Genomic DNA, 13667 nt, shown 5'->3' with positions numbered 1-13667 from the left:
TACCAATCGACATCAAGCCAATGTATCTTTCTCCCTCTACCTTTCCAATCAATCTATTTCCATAGATCCATTTTTAGGCTGAGACCACTAGACAGCACATGGGCTGCCTGCTGCAGGATGCATCGTGGTCTACCAAGGACAGTGATGGGCTTGGAGCCTGCCACAGGAGCTTACCGGTCACTCATTTACATGCTTATCTAGGTTCCAGCTAGCAACTCTTCTTTCGATCTCCGTGGAGCATTGCCTTTTTATCATCTACTGGTTGGCTTGTATCTGTATCCTCCTATTGCTTTTCCAGAACCGCTTTTTTCTTTGGTGTTAAGCACTTCGTCAGTACATGTGGTTTTGAGCTGCCTCCCTCATGCAGTTCTCTCCCCCTGCACTACGTGTTGCTTTGTCGCCTCATGTGCTTCTCCTTTCCCCTCCCTGTTGTGCTTCATGTGTGCTTCTCCCAATTGCTTCTCCGCTCCCTCAGTGTTGCTTGCCCTGCTCTCCACTCTCTCCACTGTTGCTTCCAGCCACCCACGCCCTCAGTGTTGCTTTACCCCTCACCAGTGTTGCTTCAACCCCTACCACCCTCACTGTGTTGCTTCCCCATTCTGCATTTCTTCCACTTCCCTCTGCTCTTCCCCCATGTAGCTTTCACGGCCTCCTTCCACCAACCAAGTTGCTTTCATGTTACCCACTCGAAAGCACGTTGCTTCTACTCCTTGCTTTTAAAAAACACAAAATGCTTTTATTTTATTTTTAGCTACAGACCCAAATCGGATCGATACCTTAAAAGAAGAAAAAAAGATACATCATCCTTTGTTGGGCACGCACATTTGTAGTGAGTATGCCTAAATAATTACACAGGAAGCAGCCTCAAATTATTTTTTTTGTTGTTTTTCAACCTTCAACCATACTACACAGAATATGTGTTGCTGTGCAGCGTGGCTAAAAACCACTGGCAAAGCAAAATGGTGACAAAAGTTAGGCAGGCGGTCTTTACCAATGCTTGTTGTCTGTTCCTCTATCTGTTCATCTGTCTCCCCAAAGCCCTCCTCTCTGTGTATGTATCTTCCTTTACTCACTTGTATTAATTTACCAACGAATCTGCCCACCACTGTCAACACAACAATATCTTTCTATCTGTCCGTCCCTATCTTTCTGTGTCTATTTATCTCTATCTCTTCCTGTCTCTTTCTCAATCGGTCTTCATCAGTCCGCCAAGCCTCTGCTATCTCGGTCTCCCTCTCTCTCTAAATTCAGGTCTATGTAACACACTCTCACAACAACTGTAGAGACACCTGCTTCATGGGCACAATATGACCTTGCATTTGTGGGGACAACAGTCTAGCCATTTACGTAGAGTATTCTTTCTACAATTACAGACCTTTCCTTGTAGCTCTGCCTTATATTTCTCAGCTTCTTGCACAAAGAGGTTCTGCAGCTTCTGAAACTCCTCGGTGTAATAGTCTTTAAGCTTCTCCTCTCGGTCCTCAAGCTCCAGCCGGTGCTGCTCCTTCAGTTTCTCAAGGATGCCTTCATAGGCGGCTTGTAGTTCATTCTTCTCTTTCTCTAGCTTCTCGCAGGTGTAGGAGCTTGTTACTGGAAGAGGGGATCAAAGAGGACATTTAGAAGGGACATCTTATAAACAAAGTACCCAAACGAGCCACCACAGCGGTTAAACAAACATGCATCAAAAGAGGCATTAATTCAAGAATGCAATTTCAGACATTTATTAGTAGGTAAAAGTAAACTTCTCATAAATTTCCCCATAGCAGAATATCCTTTTAAAAAAAAAAAGAGCAAAAAAAATTACACTGCCTAAAAAATGTATTTACACTGCCTAAAACAAAGTTCACACTGCCTAAAAAAAATACATCTTTACACTGATATCCACAGCTAATTAAGCACTTTGACAAAAAGCTTGATTTGCGCACGGCAGCCGTACATCTCTTGATGTGTTCAAAGCCGACTTCCTGTTCACAAAGCCACTGCGGATCCACGCCACGCAACCCGAAGCAACACGTGGAAGGTTTACAGCAGTGTATGTGAAGGAGGCAAGAGGCACAATCGTGTACTTGAGGCACTGCCCAGGGTTTATTATTCGCCAGGTATTCAGCTTCACTGCATGGATCAACACTGAAAAGTGTGTCTATTTTTCATGTGAAAGTAAGCTCTGGTTCACAGAACATGATTGTCCAAACACGGTGTACAATGCTGTAGCGTATGCAGATGAAGCCTTTCTACTTTGAAAGACTTTTACTGAAACTGATTACAAGAGTTACTGCATTTCCTATAGGTCTGGTTTTTATTATGCTGGTGTATTTCGCGCTTTAACTTTACACGAAATTCCTTAAATGTTGCTTTCAGAAAAGATTTGTCATTTTTGCCTGCCAGACTCATTCACAGACAATATTTCACCCATGACACATGTTCTTCTCAAACCAATCTCCTGTTGGTATGTGCTAGACTTGTTTAACTGAAGTTCATGCTTACATGAAAAAGTCACATTAGATCCCAGCAAAACACATTTGTTCCTAGAAGCTGAAGTGCCATTTTAATGACATTTTTCAGGAAAATATTAAGTGATTTCACCCATTCTTGATTTCCTCACACATCAATTACCTTTAGGAATATCAAAGTAGTTTAGTCAAAACGTACCTTTGTAATATAACTGATTTTACATTTCCTAATGTGTTTTCGTTGGATGTGTCATCGGATTGGCAATTAGTTGGATGAGGGGGAGGAATGGATAATCTGCGTGCCCGAAGTTGATTCACTTTTGACCATAACTGCCATGGTGGAACACATTTTATAAGGGCTTTTGAGGCTAATTTAAGTTTAAATCCGAATCTCTTTTGGACAAGCTGTTCACTGATACAAGCCACTCTGGTGATATTAATGCATCTTCCTAGGATGGAACTTTTTGACAGACAGTGGGTGCTTTTGGCCAAGTGCATGAGGACAGCTGCCGATCTTGGAACGTTCATGGTAGGTGTCCCATACAGCAAACTGGTCAGAGTGTATGAATGAAGAGATAAAGTCAAGCTCCTCTGAGAAGATTTCTATGAAGTTCTGATATTAGACAGACAACAAAGATCGAAGACACGCAACCCTCTGGTGTCTTAGTTCAGTTTGAGGACGAGAACAGGTGAGATAGCTACTGCAGGCACTACCTAGCCAGAAACCATAAAGGAATCAAACAGTAACTAATACAACAGTATTCAACACTTTCCTCGTTACAATCAATAATTAAGCACCACTAGTAATATTCAACTGGGTTTGACCAAAGCTTTCACTGGGTAGGCGTGTTCTCTAGGGTGATATGGCTACATCTAACTTCTCAGGGATCAAGAAGTAGGGAAGATTTGGGAAGGTTTGAAAATGCATAAGGTAAAATACAGCCGAGCCAGAAAAGCTGCCAAAGCAGATAATTAATCCAAATGGCTGCAACATTCAAGGTATATTTTGTCAGCGGCCTCCGACCCGAACACATACATCTTAAGCAGATGTCCTCTGGAGCATCTTTAAAAGGAGCTCACTCATCAACCTGTATGACAAGCAGGGTCAAATACCTCCACCTCGGCCATTCCAAAGATTTAAAGCGACCATCTTAGAGACAGACTAGCTGCTGTCCAATTCATAACGAACAATTTCGCAACAAAATGCAGGCATTACTCTTTAAAATCTTCAATTACTTTCGCCTCAAATATAATTTATTAGAAATATATTAGGCTCACTGATACTTTAGTGACATTATCAGAGCGGTCTAAGCTCTCCTTACAAAGGAAACCAATCTCAAAGGCGTGAGTTTAGTAATGAATTTGAGAGGCCTTCAAAACCAATTATTCCAAGGCACGAGGGTCTGTGATTAATAAAAAAACAACTGGAGTTTGCAGTCCTATCACACGCACATGTCAATCTATAAAGTGCCGTTTTCTTAGGATGCTTACATAAGACAGCTGCCAGAAGAGGACCTGCCAGCCCAACAGCTGTATGCCGATGAAGGAAAGATTACAAACTTCTGGCGGCCTCCAACAGCTTAGTGGATTTTTTAAAAAAATAAGGTGATTACAGAAACATTTTCAATTATTCCACGATCATAGTAATGCCATGCATAACGTTCTAGAGCTAGGAGCAATGCATGTACATGTTGTACTAAAAGGAAACTGAGAAACGTATTGCTCTTGAATGCGCATAGGCTTGAGGTTGTACTGGAAGAAGGGTAAACTTATTTTTACAATGAAATATAACATGCAGATGTTTCAAACGATGAGGTGGTATGCTTTTTAAATTGTTTATCGGTGTGTTTTTAACATTACTGTGCTAAAAAAAAAAAGTTTGCAATAATTCTGACTGAGCACTAACAAAAAAGAGGTTGCTTGGAGTTCTGATATACCAAATAAATCCATGGCTTAAGTGGTAATGTTTACACTTCTATAGTTGATTTCTTATTGAGTTACCAGACGCTGGGGTTGCAGTTCCAGGCACTGTGGCACCATTTCCCTGTAAACGTGCATCATAGACCAGAACTTACACTGGGGAAAATAAAGTAAAGGTTTTTATTTATGCGCTAAACTCCAGAAGGCTGGAAACTGATTTTATATAGCCCCAGACAGTGGAGTTAATTAACAAGATAGCATGCAGAATATTTACCCGGCAAATTTGCTGTCAAATTATTTTTTTTGTCCAACTAAGTGCAATATAATCATGGAAATTAGAGTCTGGTTTGTTCATGAATTACAGAATTCTTATGAGAATGAAATGCAAATTAAAAAAATAATTGGGTGCTTCTTTATGCTAAGTAGCTTGAGAAAGACATTTTGTCAATTCAGGTTAAGGGGTACCACCCCAAACTCCCTTAAGTCCCATGTCATATTATAAAACGATAACATCTGCTTCAAGAATATTTTTTCATACTTGTATAGACAATGTTCTGCATCAAAGGAATATGATAAACAGGCAGCAGAAGCTGAGCCTCTTCCCTTCAAAACTTCACAGCAAGGGACGTTTGGTCAAAAAGGTAATAATGCTTCTTTGTAAATGTACTAAAAGGGACAAAGTACTAGAAGAACAAGTGGATTGAGACGCTGCAGGCTGGCACCTACCATGCATTTTCAGGTCTCACCAGAAAAAAAAGAGCATGTGCGTCACTTTTTTGTTTACTTAAATGGGGCTCAGAGCTTGTCCATTGTTTACCAGTGGTTGACTTCATTGTCACTCACTATCTTGCTTTGCTCTAGTCAGTGCCTGCCAGTTTCACTACTTCATGTGCTTGTGCCTCTCTCCTGAGCATGGCCTGAGTACTACTCTTCCTTGCCAGTCTCCTTCCACAGCTGCCATTTTCAGAGCTACTTGTTTCTTTAAGTGGCGGACCTCTGTAAGAGTGTTTGTGTATGCAAGCCACCTTCACACCAACCTGCTCCACATTGTTGCTGGCCCCCCCCCTATGTTGCTGCTTGTTCACTTCGTTCCACCTACCCCCTTCCCACATTGCTGCTTGCTTGTCCAGTTCTACCCACCCTGTTGCATTGTTCCTTAGTTGTTCCATCCCACTCAACCCCGCTCCTGCACTGTTGCCAGCTTGCTCTGTCGCTGCCACCCACTCTTGCATTGTTGCTTGCCCAGTCCCTCCTACCCCGCCTGCGTTGCCTGTTTGCCCCGTCCATCCTGCATTGCTGCTTTCCCCATCCCTCCCACTCTCCTCTCATCTATTTGTTTGCTCCATCCCTCTTGCTTTTTTGTTGCTTTCCCTGTCCATCCCACATCATTGCGTCCACTGGGCCTACCACCCTTCTTCTGCGCTGCTTTCCCCCATCCCTCCCGCATTGTGGTTGCTTGTCCTGTCCTTCCCACGTTTTTGTCACTTGCTCGTCCCTCCTGCCCTATCCCACATTGTTGTTGCCTGCTCTATCCCTTTTGCATGGTTGTTGCTTGCCCAGCCCCTCTGCACTGTTGTTGCTTGCACCATCCATCCAGCGTGGTTGTTGACCACCCCTCCTGGGCTCTAGAACAAAAAGCTATGACGCAGCCAGGACTAGCCGTGTTATAGCACATTTGTTCGTAACTCTCAGCCATGCAGTACAGAAGCCTCCCTGCAATACTGCATGTCTAAAAGGCATTGACAAAGACAAATACTTGTGCGTAAGTGAAGACCTACTGGCTTTCTTAATGCCGATTTCTGCAATTAATGCTAAGAAAATGCTCTTTTTTTTAAATTGTTCATTTTATTCTGGACAACGGTAACTTGCATAATATGCATTTCGAAAAATACTGTTATCTCGTGTCATGCGTGCTTATTTCAGAGACCTGTATGCAAATGCACTTCCAGCAGACATTTGGGCTCAATTTAAAGAGAACATAGGAATTAGGGCAGACAAATTCAGTCTCACTTTTTTTCCAGTCCATTAGGTAACAATTATTTGGTAGCAGCAATTACACTGTAGACTTTGTAAAACCATAAGACGCCCCAGAGGCTTGAATGAGCGCCGTAGAAATACAGTTAATAAACAATATGATAAATATTTGATACCAGAGAGTCCATGGACAAGGAAAAAGGAGTGTGGCCAAGGGTTTTGGCATCTTGAAGATGCAAAGGGACGGGTGCCATTTAGAAATGGCAGGGTACCCGGTCACAGTAAGGAATGCGGTAGCACAGCATGGTAATGGAATGCTAGCGTGCACTGCTGAAAAATCAAAGGAAGACCTGCCGCAGACCGACTGTAAGTAGATACCAGGTAGATGAAGGGTAGACAGACCAACAGTAAACAGAAGAGATGATGCCAAAACAAACAGTAAGCCGATGATAATCATATAGTATGCCTGTATCTGATGCAAAATCTCGCACAAATGGGTCTATGGTGCAGACTTTACCGGGACACATTAGGCGCGCTCGGCGTCACACAATATGTAGTAAGGAGAGTAGTAAAAGGCTGCAGCCCTTCCTCCATTGGTCAAGAAAGCCGCAGCGCCTGCACTCTTCTTTGTTGTTCTTTCTGCCATGCACAAACAGCAGGCAGGCCTCTCCAGCACAAGAGATGTGCTTGTAATGTTTGTGGCTTCACTGTAAAGCCCTAGGGCCAATCTTCATTAAGAGGTGGAGAGGGAATAGGCGCCTTGAAAGCTAAAAGCATTTTAAGCCGCCCTGGTGAGATTAGAGTTCACCACACAATGGCTATTTTCTCTAACTCAATATCAATAACAGGATGATGCTGGCACCGACCTACCTGCTCCAGTATTTCCTAGCAGTGTGCTTAAAGAGCTGGTGGTTTCGATCAGCTTCAGTCGACTACAAACGGCTTCAAATACAAACAAAGGATGTTAAAGCAACAACATTTTTCCACCAGTGAAGAGTTTTCAAGGAAACCAGTGCACTGATCCAGCCACCAGTCAGCTTTTTTGATGGTTCCTAATCACACACCTCTGTAGGCACTGCTGTTGTAACATCAAGATGACCCCTTCCTGACACCGAACAGTCAATCCAAGACAATGCAATAAGGAACTGGATGCTAGGGACCTTAGCATGCATGCTACATCAGTAGCAAAAGCAAACAACCCATGATCCATGCTAGAACAGCAGTCAACATCCACCGGATGCAAACTGAAAAAAGTGAGAAACAAACAACCTCATCGTTTATACTAAACCTGTAATCACAATGTCTTAATGCGAGCTACAACAGGAAGTGCGGACAACCATAATTGTGCACGGTTTAACAGTAAACACATACGATGTTTCTAAGCACACTCCAACATAAAACCTTAATCGTAAACTGCATGCTACAGCAGCAATCCCCAGATGCAAGGTTAAAATTACAACACCAAACACGAATTGCCATAAGATTCATGCTAAGACCCCAACACACAAAACATCATCAAAGACGCGGCCTAAGGATGAATATTAAAGCGAACAGTAACAGCTACTGAATGCAAGACGCAATAGCGAACACCAGATAAGAAAAGGCAATGCGGTATCTGAGAAAAGGAGAGAACTGGATTGAGTGCCAGGAAAGAAGCAGAATCAGTGCAGGCAATTGTGCCTACTGTGTAAGGTGGTTATTACACCTTATCTCCATCAACCTGCTCACTTCCTATCAGCCAGAGAGGCTTCTAAGGACTCTACCACACGAAACTTGAAAAAACATGGAAGAAAGATGCTTAAGGTTGAAGGTGCCACCCTTAGGAAATTCCTGTCGATGAAGGTGAGAAGGTCAAGCAAGTGAGAGAGATTCAAGGAAAGTTCTTAAGACTCACTTGACTCAGTTATATTACTGAAGCTCATGAAACCTAAAAACTCCAAGCTTCATTAGGACGAGGGGAACACATACAAATATTATTTTTGTTTACTGACTGCCTTTACCACTGAAAGGGCACATTCTGCCGAGCCCTACATACAACACTCCCTACTTTGGTAAAATACACTGCACACATCCCTGAGATGGGCCGAGACATGCTTACAACGCCATCGTGAAAAACACACATCTTTAAGTGGGACACAGGTAAATACTACATTATTCAGCAATCTACAAAGCCACAAAATCTTGACCAAAGTTCTGAAAATAAATAGCTACACCTTATAACCATCCTCACTACACAGAATTTGTAAATACCACTTTATCACAACTATTTAAAATGAGCATAAGCCCAAATATCTACTTGTGGCTAAGCTGTTTTCGACTGACTCAAATTATTTGGAACAGGCTTTGGCTTTAAGCCACAACCAACCTTACCTCTAAACATACCTCTGCAGCCCACGTCAGGCCTTACCTTACTTAATATGGAGTTATATTTGCACCCCAAGCTTTGTTATTTTGTAAACCATTGTTGTTTTTTAAACCATGCACTATGTAACTTACAACCTGCTCAACCACACTTGCCTCAAGGACCCGCAATATTTCCAATCTATTCTATTTGAAAGTGGAGGTTTATAGTTCCCTTATTTATTAGTTTTTTGAGACACAGGGGGTGATGGAACTTCGGAAGAAAGTATTTGCAGGACTTATTTTAGTAAATACTCAAACCATCTAGAGCAGAGCTTTAAATGGGCCGGTACTGTCCGGTATGGAGGGCTGGTATTGTCTGGTATGGAGTACCGGCACTTTTTGTTTTTGAGAGGGAGAGTACCTGCACTTCTCAAAAGTGAAGTGATACATTTAATTCGAGAGTACCAGCACTTCTCAAAAACAAGCAGGTACTCTGTTACAGGATACATGCACTTCTATTTTTCCATTTCAAGCACTAATCTAGAGGAACTTTTGATCGGGTGATTGTTGATTCAATTGAATTTTCGACGATGTGTGGCCCAGATTGCTTGATGAGGGCGAATATATGATGTCTTGAATGACAATAACGGAGTTGTTTAATAACAAATGCCTTTTTCTATTCTGACTCTTAAAAGATTAACAGGAAATCGATTTAGGACATATATGAGGAGTTAGGGTTAGTGTTTCACAATAACTTCGGTGATTGGATAAGATGTAGATATGTAAATGAGCAATACTTATATAATGTGTGAGGAGAAACTCAATTGTTATTGAATATTGGGAAATGAATGCTTATGTTTTAAAGTAAAGGAGAATTGTTCAAATTGTTGGTACTTTTTGTTATATGTGAGATTAACTGAAAAAATTAAATGTTTTCATTTATATTGTTTTTAAATACACCGTTTTCAGAGTGTATGTTCTTAATTATTAACATCCTTGATGAGGGGGTGGAGCCTGAAAAACATGTTGGCCACCTGTACCTGTTAAGAACTTGTGAGTTTAATTTAATGTATGCATGAAGAATAATCTCAGTAAAAAAATAATCAAATAAAGATCTCGTTTTTTGGACTAGGAATGGGCTACCTTTGGATATATGAACTCTGATCAATCGTTAACGTACTTCCTGCAGAATATTTAAGTATAAGACAGCACCTGTGGGGTTTGGTGCGGTTAGTTGAAGCGCCTGGTAGTCAATTCCTTTTGACCCAGAATTTTTGATTGAGAGAATAAGTTTGCCATTTTAATGACTAAAATCAAGATATTTATCACTTTTATTCTCCGTAAGTCTGTTTTAAGCTAACTTGCCAGTACACATGTTTTACAATTATTTTAGCAGTTCTTTTTATTTTTATCAAACTTTTTTATAGTCATGGTTAAATCCATTGATCTGATTAGATTTATTTTTCCAATTTACGTAATTGATAACAATTTCTAGCCACTGAAGTGTAAGAGAAAGTGGGACATGTTAGGAGGTATACATTCTCTCAAATGTAGCTTGTAATAGAGTGGCTGAAACTACATAACAATTTTTTGTTACTGAGGATTCTGCAAAATGTTATTAAAAAAAAATGACTTCTTTATAAAAACTTAACTCCCCATAAAACAGCAGTCACTCTGTAGGTGTAATAGGTTTCTGAGAACATATTATAAAACAGGTCAAACAGAATGTCTCCCTGTTTGGACAAGTATGCATCATTAACTTGGAGCTGCATGATCTTCAGAGAAGTCGCATGACCATACTACACATGGAACGTCATGCTCAAATATTAGCAGAGATGAAAGGTCACAGCCATGTGCAATTAGCTGTAAATTCAGTGAGGATGTCAAATCTTTTGTTTGGACCAAACAGAAAAACACAGTTCAAAGGATTAACCCAAACCCATTCTTGATTATAGCTGAACACATTACTTTGGCTGCTGAAGAAAACTGAGCTTATGCATAATGTGGTGGCTAACAATGTCGTACAAATATTTCAAGGCAAATAAGGCTCATTGACCTGCACGGGTCACCAGTTAGGCAAACCTCTAGTGCAAGGCTTAAGCCCATGTGCTATAAATCTTAAAATGACTTGGGTCAAGATTACTGCATAATGATTAAGACCACTAGACTTGGGAATAGAATCAATACTGTATGTCAGAGGCAAAAAGGAATAATGTTCGTCGATGGGGTGCGACTGAACCACTGAGTGTGAAAGGAGTGGAGATCGGACATGAACTGGTGCAGGGCCGCAGAACGCCAGATCAATTTAAGTACGGGCTGCCCATGCAAGAAGGAGAAAATTTGCAGCGGGTGGGAGGGGGTGGGGGGACTATCGGGACCGTCCAGAGGTCACGTCAGGACATGAGTAAAGTAATGTCGCTGATAAGGACTGTGACTGGGAAATGCTTCGTATAGGGGAGGGCTTTTTCGAAGAGGGAGGGTCTAGCTAGGTAATGTCAGTAATGACTGATATAGTATCTTACAAAATATACAGTGATTCCATAATGGTTTTGTTTGTCTAGCACTGCAAAATAAAAAATAGTTTTGTAAAGAAAAATATTGCATGTCAGAGTCCCCTAAGTGCTGGCTGGTATCATCTTTTTGACTCTTTGGTAAGACTTTCAACAGATAATGCATAGATAAATCAAATTCAAGCCCATAATCTGAAGCCATGTTGAGCCACGATTTCTTTAAACAAATACGGTTTTAGGGCAACACAGTGAGTAGAAGTGATTATACTAGAAGAAACCACTAACCACCAACTATTCCTCAGGTCTATGAACATTATTAATGTGTTCAATCTATTTAGCAGATTTCAACTTCCAGATAAGGAATCATACAGTACAATCCAAGTTCTTCCTGACAGCAAGGATCGTAGAAGCTGTAGGGTGAAATGTAAATGTAAATGTGGGTGTACTTGTAAAGCGCACTGTGACTCCAAGGAGTATCCTGGTGCTGAAGACCGCTGGGGAACCCGTCCTGGTTTTCCCTGTGAGATGGTCCCTTTCTGGGTATCTCCAAGGTGAAATCAGGCATCCCCGGCGTCTGTGGGGGGCCGTTGTAGAGATGTGTGTTCCCTGGTTAGAGTAGGCACCGAGGCGAGAATTATCGAGTCCGTTTGACCCTGGTCCACGACCCTGCCGCGTCGGGAATTGAACCCTGGTCCCGGGCCATTCTCTGCTTACGGGTCTGCCGCCTCTCACCAGTGAGCCACACCACTCCACTTGGTGGCAAGACTTAATCAGGGGCTATGAAAACTGTTCATGCAGGTGCTGGTTCTCTACGAGTAACGAGACCTAATGGGATCAATTATTAAAAGACACCAGGCAAGCTTAATCGAACTCCGCTAGTTATTTGTTTATTTTGATTTTGAACATAGATATTATTTTATTAACACAAGAGTTTATGAAAAGGCAAGAAAGTGGTCAATAAACCTAGCTACCTTTTATTTTTTAGTGTTGCTAGGCAGTCAGTGGTCCTTACATACACAGCGCGAGTACCCATCACCATGACAAAAAGCCTACACAGCCCGAAGTAGACAGAGCCTACAAAACCTTGTATAAAGAAGGCATGAGCAAGCAAGGGTTGTCTAGACATTACACCAGTATGATATGCAGCTCTAAGCATTCTTAATAACAGTCTGTGGTTGATGCCTAATACAACACAAGCCTCCCTACAGCTGCTAAATTATTCCCCGTTTGTCAGGTTTTTTTCTATGTGATGCAGGTCTGCATCACACTGTCAATATATTAGTACAAAGCTGTCATGGTTGGAGATGAAATGAATTGCAAACATGAAATTCTTAAATGGAGCTACGAAGTAATGATAGAGGATGTTCCTGCCACCCAATGGTTACAAAGTGTCTTACCTTGTCTGTTTATGATGCAGAGTGTATAGCCTGATGGTAGAATCCAATTTTAATACATAAATGAGGTAACTAATTGCATCGACTCATTTATTACTAGGGATGCCACATTACCATGCTCAAATGCAAAGTCTCTTCATAATGTGGTCGGTTACATCTCCATAATGCTGCTAGGGGTAGGCGCAGAAGCCCGGAATCCCACTCGGGAGCAGGAGCAGCTGAATGCCATGATAAGGCTGTCAGAAGAGGCTGCACATCCAGAAGAAGAGAAGGGGCTCCTGGCTAAACAAGCTGAGAAGGACTGGAAAGAGAGAATCAACACATCTGAAAACTGGGAGGAGTGGGCATGCATACCAGGAGGACTGGGAACTCAGACTCATAACCGACTTATTAACTATGCTGACACTATCCATACCTCACCCGCTATGTCCAGGAAAACAGACAATCCTCATCCACCATCCTTTGGTACCTATATATTTTCTTTCCATCAAAATAATGTGCAAGAAAAATATATTTAACTTTTTGATATCACGAAATTCCATGTAGAGGGAAGCATGTTAATTCTAAAACTGTATACGGGATAGAATACCCCCAAACATGCGTGAAAAGGATGTTTCTAGCCCCCTCAGAAATCTGTGACCTCTATATGTTCATGAACGGAGGGATACTTAATCCTACATGTCAGATAAAAGACACGGTGCACACGCAGAACTGTGTTCCTGAAGCACCAGAGACAAATGGATAGCATGGAGTACACCTGATCCGGTCTTAGGAAATCACTGCTGCAGTGGAGTGTGGTTTTGTTAGAGAAGCTACACTGACATATGCACAAGGATTAAACCAAACTATTTCAGCCTGTCGCTTCGGAAACATACACCACTTTACTTCCAGTGTTTAGCTCTCAGACGTGCACTTCACCACGTTGACCTTCCGACACAGGGCAACGCCGCGTCACTAGCCACAGCTGCCCAGAGAACGCAGATACGTGCTCACCTCCCAGCTCCGGCACACTTGTCGGGCATCCATCACCCAAAGTCACCCCCTCTGTGGAACTTTCACTTACTACGTTCCCGCTG

At 41.9% G+C, this 13667-nt stretch overlaps 1 protein-coding gene across 5 annotated transcripts in view; it reads right to left on the bottom strand.

The window, feature by feature from the left end:
- MTUS1 (microtubule associated scaffold protein 1) overlaps window positions 1-13667 on the bottom strand; it is a 1045260-nt gene that overhangs the window by 75023 nt on the left and 956570 nt on the right. For all 5 annotated transcript variants that reach the window (XM_086962577.1, XM_086962579.1, XM_086962578.1 and 2 more), the window contains one exon: window positions 1376-1590. In XM_086962577.1, coding sequence (XP_086818703.1) covers window positions 1376-1590 — 215 coding nt within the window. The remainder of the gene's footprint in view (window positions 1-1375; window positions 1591-13667) is intronic.

The sequence above is a fragment of the Lissotriton vulgaris genome, chromosome 3_1 (assembly GCF_964263255.1).
Source record: "Lissotriton vulgaris chromosome 3_1, aLisVul1.2, whole genome shotgun sequence".
Lineage (NCBI taxonomy): Eukaryota > Metazoa > Chordata > Amphibia > Caudata > Salamandridae > Lissotriton > Lissotriton vulgaris.
Note: the sequence above shows the minus strand (reverse complement) of the source record. Positions and strands in the feature narration are given on the sequence as shown.